The sequence below is a fragment of the Hypanus sabinus genome, chromosome 12 (genome assembly GCF_030144855.1).
Source record: "Hypanus sabinus isolate sHypSab1 chromosome 12, sHypSab1.hap1, whole genome shotgun sequence".
Lineage (NCBI taxonomy): Eukaryota > Metazoa > Chordata > Chondrichthyes > Myliobatiformes > Dasyatidae > Hypanus > Hypanus sabinus.
The window spans coordinates 74,862,010-74,876,405 of NC_082717.1; the positions used below are offsets into that span (position 1 = coordinate 74,862,010).

General features: G+C 38.2%; 1 protein-coding gene across 6 annotated transcripts in view; it reads right to left on the reverse strand.

Moving 5' to 3' along the window:
* The window catches only part of LOC132403024 (1-phosphatidylinositol 4,5-bisphosphate phosphodiesterase beta-4), a 542,946-nt gene that overhangs the window by 116,396 nt on the left and 412,154 nt on the right, over positions 1-14,396 (reverse strand). For all 6 annotated transcript variants that reach the window (XM_059986236.1, XM_059986232.1, XM_059986233.1 and 3 more), the window contains 4 exons: positions 12,348-12,450; positions 11,276-11,440; positions 6,163-6,367; positions 2,416-2,504 (listed from right to left, as the gene is read on the reverse strand). In XM_059986236.1, coding sequence (XP_059842219.1) covers positions 2,416-2,504; positions 6,163-6,367; positions 11,276-11,440; positions 12,348-12,450 — 562 coding nt within the window. The remainder of the gene's footprint in view (positions 1-2,415; positions 2,505-6,162; positions 6,368-11,275; positions 11,441-12,347; positions 12,451-14,396) is intronic.

Genomic DNA, 14,396 nt, shown 5'->3' on the forward strand with positions numbered 1-14,396 from the left:
GAATGCCTGTCATTAGGAACTAATGCCCAGTTTTATAGTACTGTAGTAGCATTGGTTGTGCTCTAATTAGTTCTGCATTTCACTTAAATACATAATTTACTACAGAGTTAAACAGTAGTTTGTTTTTTTATATACTACTTTACCTAGTTCCATGAAACTTTAGTTAATCGAAGCAGCTGCTTAAATGGGCCAAAATGTACTGGTCCCGGTGTGTCCCAATTAACCATAATCCTGTATTTGGTACACTGGTTGGATAATAATATAAGTGTCATAATGATAACTAATGAATCAATTGCTCCACCAATTAATTGCAACCTGGCAACAAATGGTGATTTAGTTAGTCCTGCAGAGAAATATTTCAAAACAACTGAACTCAAGGTGTACGAATGAGAGCTCATTGTGCCAGAATTGTAAATGAATGCAAATAGATCTAGTTGTATAATTCAACATTTCCTTGAGCCCCAAGAAGACAAATTTATTTCCTGCATTTTTTTTTTGTCTTTCTCTTATTCATCAAATCATGTTCACGCATTATTCTGAGACAACCTGCAGTATCGGACCCTGGAGACCATGTCCCTTACAAGAATGACAGTCAGGTTGAGGAATGCCAACCAGAGATCAAATGTACTCCATGTTGTGCACTTTTAACAGGGCCAAAGTAGGGAGAAGAGGCAGCTGTATTTTTTTTATTTGAACATCATTAGTTTCTTCCTTTTATAAACTGTGACTAATCAGCAAATAGCAAAGAAATCTTAACCAAGTTGTGAGAACAAACTGCAAAATGTCTGGATTTTATAATTTATAAATATTTTGTAACTCCATCAGCAACAGCTCTTAGCAATTCCAGCAATAATTATATCATTCATATTGTTATTCCTCTCCACGCCTTGTGCATCAGTGGCAACATTGCTTTAGCATTTCTTCTCCCAAATCTTCTCCCAATTTGCAGTTTTCTTGCAGACTGCATCAGGTGTTCCTCCTTGACTTCCCTGTATTTTGCTGCATTCATTTTACCCTCTACCTTCACAAGCCTTCCAGGGCCTGCTGCAGTGAAGCACCCCCACAGCATGATGGAGCCACCACCATGCTTCACGGTAGGGATGGTGTGTTTTTGATGATGTATGGCGTTTAGCTTATGCCACGCATAGCATTTAGTCTGATGGCCAGTGAAGGTAGAGGGTAAAATGAATGCAGCAAAATACAGGGAAGTCAAGGAGGAACACCTGATGCAGTCTGCAAGAAAACTGCAAATTGGGAGAAGATTTGTTTTCCAGCAAGAGAATAGCCCAAAGTATAAAGCTAAAGCTACACGGGAATAGCTTAAAACGAACGAAGTTAATGTCCTGGAGTGGCCAAGTCTAGACCTCAATCCAATTGAGAATTTGTGGCTGAATTTAAAAAGAGCTGTTCACTCACGGTCAACATACAATCTGACAGAGCTTGTGCAGTTTTGTAAAGAAGAAAGGGGAAAAATTGCAGTGTCCAAATGTGCAAAGCTGATAGAGACCTATCCACACAAACTCAAACTATAATTGCTGCCCAAGGAGTATCTACTAAAAATTGATTTGAAAGGAGTGAGTTATTATGCAATCAATAAATTCTATGTTTAATAATTGTAACTAATTTAGACACTTTGTAGAAAACTGTTCTCACTTTGCCACCGAAAGTGTCCTTCTTGCTAATCAGTGTCAAAAAAGCCAAATTAAATTCACTGTAATTCAATGTTGTAAAACAATACAACATAAAAACTTCCAAGGGAATTGAATACTTTTTATAGGCACTGTGTAAGACCATAAGATATAGGAGCAAAATGAGGCTATTCAGTCTACCGGTCAGCCCCACCATTTGATCATGGCTGATTTACTTCCCGTCAACTCCATTCCCCTACGCTTTCCATGTGATCTTCGAAGCCTGACTAATTAAGAACTTCTCAATTTCCACTTTAAATATATCTAATGATTTGACGTCTATAGCCATCCGCAGCACTGAATTCCACAGATTCACTACCCTCTAGCTAAAGAAATTCTTCCTGATCTCTGTTCTAAAGTGATGTCCTTCTGTTCTGAGGTAGTACCCTCTCGTCCTAGGCTCTCCTACAACTAGAAATATCTTCTCCATGTACACTTAATCCAGACCTTTCAATATTCAGAAGGTTTCAATAAGATCCTTCTTCATTCTTCTAAACTCCGGTTGAGTACAGGTCCAGAGCCATCAAATGTTCCTCGTACCTAAACCCTTTCATTCCCAGGATCAATCTTGTAAATCTCATTTTATAAGATAAAATCATTTGGTGACTTTCATTGGCTTATAGCAACAGTTTAGAAAATATAGTTTGTTCAAATGTTCCAAATGAAAGAAAATATACTTCATGCTAATCAATTGCATTAAAAATAATACTTAAATATTGTTACATACAGTTTCAATTCCCATAGCCCTCATTTGGTCAGCCCTCTTTTCCATCACAGACAAAAATTTCTTCGGATCTGACAGAGCATCAACGATATCTTTTGGTGAAAGAAGCACATTAAGGCAACTTAAAAAAAGACAATTTCTACTGTTGAGGCATGCAAATTAAATACAAAAATTATTTAATGTCTTTCATGACCCCTGGATGTCACAAAATATTTTATAGATATTTCAAATGTATTCATTTTTGTAATTATCTCAAGCCCCAAGAACATCCACATAATATTTGTCAAGGGAAAAAATGATGGAAAGGTTAACAGTGATACCTTGCACATCAAATTTGTTTATTTTATAGAATGAAGTACACCTTCCGCTACTGACTTGGACTCTTCACCTAGATTTTGTTCCTACGATGCCGGAACGGGATTTGAATGTACAATCTTTATGACCAAGTGCACAACCCAAGATTTCGGGGTGGCCTGGCAGCACAGCACTATTACAGCACAATGCTATTATAGCGGCCGCAACCTGGGTCAGATTCCCTCTGCTGTCTGTTAGAAATTTGTACGTTCTCACCGTGACCATGACGGTTTCCTCTGTGTGCTCCGGTTTCCTCCCACATTCCGAAGGCATGAATTAATTGGTTACATGGGTGTAACTGGACAGGATGGGGTCGTTGGGCCTGTTACTGCGCTGTATCTCTAAACCTAATTCAAATCAACATTCAATTCTGGAAACCAAACAAACATTATCGAAAAAACCCACATGCACTGTGGATAGATCTTAATGCATAGATGTAAAGATTTATAAAGGTATTTCAGAATATGGTTAACAGTGATGGGGTGCAGGTAGAAGAGATGCTGGAGTAATTAAAGTTAGAGGAATTCTTGGAGGTAATTTCTGAGATGGTTGAAGAAAATAAGAATTATGGCAAGGTCTTGTGAGCATCTAACAAAAGGTAATTTTTAAACACTTGGCTGCTGTGATATTGATAAGCCAATATATTGAATTAGGACAAGGGGTCTTGCAACACAGAATATGGACAACAGAGATTCACAGAAAGCTGAAATTGGGAGGCTGGACTGGCAGACACTGGCAGTGACCAAGTTTGACATGAAGGTAGCATTTGATAGAGAGTCATATCAAAGAAGCTTGATAAAATTAGCCAGTGGGAACTGAGGACTTCACTTTGCAGGGACAAACTGTACGTCCTACAATGTATGTTAGTTGTGGGTGCTGATGGTCAATTCACCCCTGCTCTTTGATTTCCACTTGGTCTAAATCCTGTAACTCTCTATACAACATCACTATGAGAATAAATTATATTTCACCATCGTTTTTTCAAAAGTAATTCAGAATGGGCAGCAGATATTGGACTTGTCAGTGAGCTCTGCAACCCACAGATAATGTAGATGTGTTTTTATTGACCCAAACTGCAATGTGCCCATTCCCATTCAGTAAACGCAGGGAATAGATAATCTGCACAAAAGTTTGTCTAAACTGCTCTGTTTGTTTTACAGAACACAAGCACATCATTACAAATAAAATAACTAAACTGCTTAGCTAAGTATTCACATGGCTGATTTAGCAAAAATCACATGTAATTGACTTAAGTACACAACATTGCTTATTCCCATTTGCATTAAGTTAATTGGTCATAGCTGGATGGTGATAAAAATGCTACAACTACTTTAGAATGCATGACAAGTGAAAAGATAGAATATGTTAGTTTATTCATGGTGTTGTAGTACTTGGAAATAGACTCTTTAGCCTATCAAATTTGTATCAATCATCAAGCAAGTGTCCATCTATACTAATCCAATAATATATTTATATTTGTTCCACATTCAAATCAATCCCCACTACCAACACCACCCCCTCCCAAGGTTCTTTCACTCACTCAGACACTAAGCTCATTTTACAGTTGTCAATTAAACTATCAGCCTGCATTTCTGTAAAAGGAAACTGGAGAACGTGGAGGAAACCTGCAGTCACAGGGAGGATGTGCAAGCTTCACATAGTACTGAGCTCCAGATGAAACCTGGGTCATCTTCGACTACTGGATGACACCTCTACTAGCTGTGCACCCTAAATTTGTTGACTTCAGTTCAGGACTCAGCTGTTAAAAATATAAACAACAGGACTGGCGTCACCATGAAGAGTGAAATATGAACCAAGTCCATAAAGACATGACTGGAGTTTTTAAACTAGCACTAATCTGTACTTTCAGAATAGCCACCATGCAAGGAAGAGGTGGTGTGGTTGAAAGAGGAACTATCTCTTATTCGCAAACAATAGACAAAAGTAACTACAGACTTGTTTACTTTGTGTCTGATTAAATGAATCTAGCACTAATTTGTACTTTCAGCAAGGTCACAAGGCAAGGAAGAGGTGTCGCGGTTGAAAGAGGAACTATCTTTTATTTGCAAACAATAGACAAAAGTAACTACAGACTTGTTATATATATATATATATTACCCTGCACAACATCCAAAAATACATAATAGTCAATGGAATTTTTTTAAGAGGTTTTAGTGTTTTTTTAACAAACTAAAAGAGAATGTAGTTAATTTTCTCACAGTGAGGTTTCATAATTATTTCTGGTTTAAGATAACACTGGTGAAGCTCAACGACTACTTGCTGGTGGCAAATAAAACAACTAAATGCTTTATTAAACACACGTTTGCAGTAAATGACCACTGCAGACAATAGCCCTTAATTCCCTGTCAGCACTGTGCTGGTGAACCGCCTGTACGATCTGCCATTTTTGTGATGTGAGCAGAAGTTTTGAAGGTGAAAGACGGTTGCAGCATGGCATGTGCAGGCCAAATCGAGGCAGCAGGGCCTGGGCCAGAGAGCGAGGAATAAGCCAAAGCATGGCCATTTCTGGAGTGGACTTGAAGGCAATTTGATGTGACAGAACTGAGGCAAGGTGAGCAGAGACGAGGTGGAGCCTGGGCCCAAGAGTGGGAAAGACCCAACGTTTGACTGATTTAAGTGCCAAGCCCAATTGGAAAGTTCAGGGTATCAGGGCTGGAGGCGACAGATGACCCAGTTCAGCTGGCTGCGCCATGAGGTTTACTCATCTCCACACTGAACGGAGTCTGCGGCCTGTAACTAATGGGCTTCAAAATCAGCTGCAGTGATGTCTGGCTGTGGAGTCACATTCATGACTTCAGTTCTGAATGCTATTTGTTTACTTTTATTGTTTGCGCCATTTGTTTGTTTCTCTCTGCAAACTGGGTGTTTGATAGTTTTCTTTTGTTTAATGGATTCTATTGGGTTTCGTTGTTTTGTGGCTGTCAGCAAGGACATAAATCTCAAGGTTGTCTACATACTTGGATGATAAATGTACTTTGAACTTTGATAACTAGATCATCTGTCATAATGATGTTTAATGATGGGCAAGCACTCAACAGGGCAATGTGGATAATGCCTCCATATACTATCAATGCATCTTTTATAGCCAGCCAAGATAGCAGATGGGAAGTTAGAAGTATCATCTTATCTAAAAGGCAGCACTTTCAATACCACACCACTCGCTCAGAATATTAACTGATACGTGCTTGCATCTTCATATGGAACGAAAACCCAGAGCTTTCTGACTCAGAAACACAGAATGACATTTTTCTATTATGTGGGAGTTAAAGAACAAGAGTGGGCAGCTTTACATTACAATTAACGATATCCTCTGCAATTTTGAATTTGTTCCTGTGATAAAGTAGCGATTACAGTTTGATAATCTGGTGAACTCACCTCCAAAACCATCTGGAACATAGGTTTTAAGTACAATATTACAGAAGACAGTAGGCAACGATAGAGGCTTATTGCCTTCATTTCTGAGGGATATGTGCCTGTAGCCAGCTTGAAGCCCGTCCAGAGGTAAGATTCTCTGACCAATCAACTTGTTGCTGTCATCATAAACAGCTATCCTCAACACTGCAAGGTCAGGCAGAATTACCTGGAAGATAACAAGTTTTAAATTTGTTGGTACTGCAGAAACAAAATCATCTGTCTAGTTTAAAAATACAATTGCATTTCTCCACTTGTGAATTATTACTTAAAATCATAAGATAGAAGAATCAAGACTCTTTAGCCTGCTCCATTTAAGAATATGTTTCAATAAAACACCTGTTGTTCTTCACAGAAGAAACTCTTCAACCTTTCCCCACAAGACCATCCTTCCACACCCAAATCATCCCAGTGAATCTTCTTTGAACCATCTTCAATGATAATGCGTCTTTCCTCAAAATAAAAGGACCAAGAACAGTAGACCACATACTTCTCCATTTAAATGATGGTGCTTTTCCATTCCTCCTTCCAAAGTAAGCAACTTCATATTTTTCTATGTTATTAATTTGCTGACATTTTGTCAACTCACGTAAGTCATCAACTTCACCATTGAAACAGTTTGTATCCTCCTCACAGGTTCTCTTCTCACCTATTATTGTATCACCTGCATACCTGGCTATAATACACTCACTTTCACCCTTTAAGTCATTGATCATGCCCAGCAGTGATCCCTAGGTCACCTCACTTGTTTCAAATTATCAATCCTGAAAATGACAATTTTACTTGACCTTCTGCATCTTGCTTGTGGGCCAGCCCTCTGTTGATGCTAATTCATAAACTCCAGTACCATGCGTGCTTACCTTTGGAATTTATATTTGCGTTCAACAAGTAATCTCGTTGAATGCCTTTTGAAATGTCCAAATATATTATATCAACTGGCTCTCCTCGATCTACTTTGGCTGATACTCATGGAGCTCAAATAAATATGTCCGACATGATGTTTATGTTTGACCGGGTTAGAACTTTAACACTTACTCTTTTAGCTCCTTAATAATTGATACTAATATTTTTACAATAATACATCGAGCTAAATGTTCTCTGCTTTATGCTTTTCGCCCTTTTTGAATAAAATCATCAACTTGATAGTTTTCCAATCCACTGGCACCTCTCCACTATCTGAGGAACTTTGGAAAATTACAGTAATGCATTCATTATCACTAGGGCCACTTCTTTTGGAGGCCTGGCGTGCAAACCATCAGGTTCTGGAATTATGGGTTTCAAGACCATTAGTTGCCTAATTTTTGATTCTTTAGTGACGATGGGGTAGTAGGCTGGAGATACATCTCTACCAAAGGAGGTGGAAGGCTCTTCTTTCCTTTGCTAGTCTGCAGGGCAAGGTGTAATACCTGCTTAACCACCCCCCAACCCCCGTCAGGGTCATGTGAAACCATGGGTGATGGATAATCATATATGCAGCTGGTGCAGATCACAAGCCATGTTATGTGACCACAGATGCCAGGCAGACAGAAAACGGCTGGGGCCAACTGTCTTATAAAGACACTGGCCAGAAGGGCAATGACAAACCAGTTACGCAGAAAAATTTGCCAAGAACAAACATGGTTACAGAAAGAACATGACTGCCCATGTCAGATGACATGGCACATAATGAACAAAAAGTGATGATGGTATTTAATTTCCCCTACTGAATATTATTTATTATGAATGCAATATTTGTCATATCCTTCACCATAAAAACTGACACAAAATACCTAATAAACTCCTTTTTAAGGAGTTCACACAATTCTAAGCATCAGCATCTTATTTTCTTAAAGGAAACATGCTGAGCATTTGTCATGACCTTGTCTTGTTAAAATAAGCAGAGTTCCATCATCTATACATTAACAAATAAAATGACCTAGCTCCTTTGCTGGCCATCCCACAGGCCGCTCACACTAAGAGACCCACTTGAAATACTTGGATTAAAAAAAAAAGTACAGGTGCTGGATGTCTATGACAAATAAAAGTGGAAGCACTCAATAAGTCAGACAGTGTTAGCAGGGAGAGAAAAGGAACTCATATTTTGGGTCTAGGATTTTTTAATAGAACCAGGAAAATGAGAAAACAAGCTTGTTAAGTTGCAGACAGGGCGAGTATTGGATAAAACATAGGGAATAGCTGTGATGGGCTCGGATTAGAGTCGTCAAGGTAGCAACTGTTCTTAAAATAAACATCTGAAAACAGAAATGAGGAGGATAAAAATTGAAAAAGAAAAATACAACCACACCTGTACAAAAAATAGAAAACATTTTTAACTCTTCTAAGGTTGTGGATGAGTGGATCTGTCTTAGTTCTGACAGTGATTTAAGAACACAGGATGGAGGTTGAACCTTGGGCATGTCAGTCATTTTTCTGGTACTGAGGATTTGGTCATCTATATGAAAATGAGTAGCTTGCAGTGAATGTCAAATGGAGGGTTAATAGGCTGCTCACTACAACATTAGTCATTTGGGGCAGGAGCAAAAGGTGCAAATAAGGCTGTGCAGAGGCAAGGATCTTCTGTGAGGTGATGACTAATCCAATCTAGATTATCAGCAGACTCTAATAATTTCTTTGAGCCAGTTTCCTATTTGTGCTACCACTGACAGTCATGGGCATTTTGTGATCTAGACCACTGCCTTTGAAGGCAATTCCAGTAATCCTTTCATCAACGTCTGCATTGTCACATCAAAAAGATTTTGAGGAAATAATAATGAAGATTGATAAGCTGATAAGCTGACTCCATGGTCGTTAGTAAAGCATTTGTCAAGGTCCCTCAGTGCTAGATGTCCTGGTAGCTTAGGCCACATGCATTCCACTATCAGTTGGTAAATTGGATCTTAAAATGGCTTGGTCATAGAAGACAGAGGGTAATGGTGAAAAGGTGTTATTCTGTTAGGAGGTCTGTCACTAGTGGTGTTCTTCATGGCAAGTCTATTAAATGATTTGGATTTAAAGAAAGTTACTAGGAAATTACTTTTAATATAGAGAGTGGAATGTTCTGCCAGGGCAGGAGGTAGAAGCAGACATCACATCAATGTTTAACAGGTGTTTAAATAGACACAGGAATAGGCACGCAATAGGGGTATACGTATAATCCGCAAGCAGGTGGACGGAATTTAATTTGCCTTTTTGGTCAGCAGAGACATTGTAGGCTAGAGAGCCTATTTCTGTGCTGTACTGTTCTACTGTATGTTCTATGCTAAGATCTCAATCAGGTGAGCCACACGTTTTTCTTTCAAGAACCAAGCTGGTCCTTTTTAATTAATTCAAGTATCTCTATGTGCCTCCATGATTTTTTGCTGAGTATTGTTTCTAAATGCTTTCCCACAACTGAGGTTAAACTGACTGTAGTTGCTTGGCATGTCCTCAGACCCTCTTGTTAACCAAGGAGTTACAACTGTTCTTTTTTCTTCACTGGATTCAACAGAAACCCACCCCAAATTCATTCCACCAGTTTTAACTCTGGATAATGAAGACATCAAACTCTATTCTTCCTTTGTGGATAGTCAGCACTACTTTCGGAGACATCTTTTACTTTGCATCTCAATATAGTTTTTACTCTTCTGTCAGCTGCAGAATCAGATGGTTACTAGAATGCTTAGGTTTATCAGCTCTGTGAATACATGGTGAGATATTGCCATGTGTACTGTAATATATCTTTAGTCCAATTTTTAATGCAAGCAATTACACATAAAATACAGGAAAAAATACCAAAGGGGACAAGTTAAGCATTCAGCATATTCAAAATTTAAGATTCAAGATTGTTTAATGTCATTTCTAGCACACAGGTGTAAAAGAGAACAAAATATTTGCTACTTTAGATCCGATGCAGAGCAAAAGTAATCACAATAAGATTTAAAAGAACAGAATCAATATAAATAAAGAAGATATCTTATACACATAGACTGATTGTACGTACATAAAGTGATGCTACGTACAGGAATATCTGTACATAAGGCGACTCTGACAGGAAATAAACTAGGGTTGATGGGGATGTGATGGGGTGGGTTTGTAGGTGGACGAGTTGATCAATCTTACTATCTAGGAAAAATAACTGTTTTTGAGTCTGGTGGTCCTGGTGCGGATGCTAGGTAGCTTCCTCCCTGATGGGAGTGGAACGAACAGTCCATGAACAGGGTGTGTGGGACTCTTCATGATTTTACTGGCCGATTTTTCTGACATCTTTCTGTATATATGTCTTTGGTGGTGGGTAGGCTGGTGCCGGTGATGCGTTGGACAGTTCTGACTACCCGTTGCAGAGCCTTCCTCTTCACCGCAGTGCAGTTTTAGTACCATGCAGCGGTGCAACATGTTAGAAAACTCTCTACTGTGCATCTATGGAAGATCATAGTAATGATGTACATAGTCCAGTTCTCTGCAGCCTCCTTAGAAAGTAGAGGCATTGTTGAGCTTTCTTGATTGTGTAAGATGTGTTCTGAGACATTACAGATTCACCAGGGGACATGGTTATGGTTACTCTTCAAAGATTCTCCATAACAAATCTGTCACTGATTTTTCTTTTGGCTCTCTTTTGGTCTGCTTCAGGATATTAAAACAAAATGGAAAACATTTTGGAATAAATATTGCATAATCAGCCAAAATGAAGAGCAAGCAAAATAAATCATATCCAGGTGACCACTGGCTAAATTTCTGCCGAGCACTGTATCAGATTGATTGGGTGGTCAGAGGGCACAGGATTTGAACAATTTGCAAAAGCCAATGAGGGAATGAGGAGATCATTTTTAAGGTCAGCAGTGTTAGGATTTGAAATGCAGGCATCCTAAAATACAAAAGCAGATTCAAGAAATAGCATCTCTGCTTATAAAGAAAACATTTTCATGACAATGAAATAGGAGGATAGAACTCAGAAACAAGACTAAACAAGTGCTCTTCCAGAAACCAAGGACAGTCATAAAGGCCTGAATATCCTCTTTCAGAGGCTGCATATTCTTATGACTGACGTAAGTGGATAAAAATTATAACTCCGTTTAAAGATCCAACAATAATACTAGAAATTAGTGTTAGATTTATGATTTACCTTCCGAAATACAAATGGTTCCTCATTATAAACTGGGTTCAAACCATTGTTCATGACCATACGTGTTCGGAATTCTTTTCGAATTGTGTCAGTGGGTAGACCGTACATATCTACTTCTACGTACGTACCAACTTTCTTATCTGATAAAAACTGGCCTGATATCACCTAGAAAAGAGGAGTATATCAATTGTGAATTACACCTCGGAATATCACACATCAATATTAAACAGGTAATTCAACTGATTTTTATTTAGCTCATTAATGTTGCATGAAGGTGCAGTTCGGCAGGCCACAACCCTAATTTTGCATTTTTTTCTGCAATCTCCAGGGAATTCTGAAAATATCTGAAGCTTTCACTGGCATTCATTTTGGACTAGCGTACAGTTGTTGGTTGGCTTCTCCTTGTGCCTTTATTTTGATAAAGAGGGCTATATCTCCAATTTCCTCACTGGATTGTTTTAAGTGACTTTCATTCTGCCACTTTCTCAACTTTGGTGAGCTTAACAGAAAGAACCCCAAATCTATTGCCCACTGTATATGAGCTAAGAGACAGAGAAAGGGAGGGATGGGACATTTTTACTGCCATGTATAGAAGCAAGGCTTTTAATTTCCCAGTTTACCTATTACAGATAATCATTATCAAAATGGCATATGATGCAATTTCCCCATTTGAAACACTTGATGATACAGACTCATTAACTTCTTGCATGCAGCTGAAAATACTTAGCACCAAGGATGGATTGAAACAGGTGAAGATGTGATGCTGAAACTTGCAGAAGGAAAACATATTACACAAGCTATGTTTTGGAAATTTACACTTTGGTTTTCTTTCAAATGAAATTCAAAAACAATTAAAATAGGATTCTGTAAGAAGCTGAGTGAGAGAAATTACGATCAAAAATGCAGCTTTCTTTTTCTATCTCATTTGTTTTGACAGACTTTGATGTGCACAACTGATTGCTGTTTGTCAGCTTGGAATAGATTTCAGAAGCTGGCTTACTAAATGTCTTATGTATTTGAATTTGAAGTTGATGACAAGACAGTCAAGAAATGATACCAGTTCCTTATTTACCTGCACAGAACAGGTAGCTGCAATTACACCATCCACAGGAGTCTCAGAGAATGGATCAAAAGTCCGATCCGGTCGACGCATGAAATCAGGCTTCAGCAGATAACTATTAGTTTAAAAGGAATTCCAAAGGTGGTACCGTTAAAAAAAAAAACAGATGCCTGGACACATACACGCTGCCTAAGAGCTCTGGCAAAGTGTTACGTACAATTTTAAGAATACTTATGGCAATAACAACCAAATCAAACGTGGATGCATTTCAGCGGAGCACTGTTTTATTTATGTCAACTCAAGGTAAAAATATGAACTTGTAGTATTCACAACACAGGAATTTGCAGATTCCTGTGCTTTGTAGGCTGTGACACAAAACTAAATGACAAGGAAACTCTCTGCTCACGTACCCACATCTGAAACCAGCAAATCTGCTTTATTTCTCATGTTGTAGGAATCCAGTCAGTGTGCCCTCTGACAAATCAGGATCTGCTGCAGATACCATGTTGAAATGATGGGATTAGTTCCTCCTAAAAATGTTCTGACTACTTCTTGTTGTGGGAGGTGACCCACAATGATTTGTAAATCCTCATAAGACAACATAATCCAGAGAAGTAACAGCAGTCATCACTTGGGATCCGAACCAGATACTTGTGCTTCTTATACATGTATTTATTCAACCTACGCTAAGGAGAACTGAGTGAACACTAGCTGAAAAGCACCTCAGTTCACTGAGTTCATTTTCCCCAATGAATTAAGTTAAACCTTGCTCTCATAAGTCATTTTGCACTACTATACAAAAATTAAAATTAATACATGACACATGCTCTACCTCAGTGGAGCACAAGGCATGAAAGTGATTTATAACCCCTCTCTCTCCTGCATTTTGTCCTTGTATACCTCTGCTGTCAGTCCACTTCCTGTTTTGCTGCTCGCAATTATTCCTTGCCACTTAAACTGACTATTTGTGCAAAAGTCAAATGTCCCAGCCCAACCTGGCAGAAGCCCTTGCTGATTTCAAATGAATAAGAGTTGAGAAGCTGCAATGAATGTGAATAGTCACCTGAAACATTAATCTGTCATCGTTTCTAGCAAATTGGTTCAATGGTACTATACGAAATTTAACTCAAGACATTTCCACTGTTATATTAACTACTAAATGGTAACTAACTTAAATTCATTAACACAAACTTTTATTTAACCATTGATTATACCATGACAGAATCTGACTATTTGAAGTCTTGAAATTTCTCTTAATCTCATTGAATGTCTGTCCTCTAAAGAGAAACTATGAGTTTCATCATAGGTCTACTAAAAGCTCTTAAAATTATATGCAAAGGAACCCACTCAAAAATTGATAATTGTTTTTGATTTATCCCCTTGCCCTCTCTTCCCCAAGCACTCTCAACAATAATTTTATAAAGGGTTCCTTATTCAATGCATTTAGGCCCTCTCATTTTCATACAAACTGCTAAGCAGAACTTTGCAAGAAGGTAATTTGATTTGCCTCACGACTGTATTAGTCACAAATACAGATTGAATTAAAACTATACTGTTAATGGCTGCAAGGAAGTTATCAAAGAGGGTTTTGTTAGTTACTTATACCTCATTTCCATTGAAGTCATATTGCTGGATTATTAGCAACTCAGAGCAACTTTTTGCCTGATGGCTGGTTCAAAATTTACCACCTGGTCAGTGTGAGCTCTGTGGAATACAGTATCATCACACTCTCTGGGTTATATGATTGATCTAGATAATAATGGTGCCACCAGACAAAACTATGACTTTCAAAAGCCTGGGCAGCAGTAAGGAGTGGGTTTTATCTCATGTCTTGAAGTTTGAATCTCGCTATTCATTTGAAACATCAGCAACTTTCTGAACCCCTGGAGCATTCTAGTTTGGTGAAACTTTTTAAATGTACTTGTCCAGTACAGTTCAAATTTAAGAAAGTATTTTTAGAAAATGTGTTGAGTTCATACAGCAATGAAAATTGTTTATACTAAATCATTCCTCACAGTTAATATAAGTGCTCAATTAACTGAACAGAGTACATATGGAAGA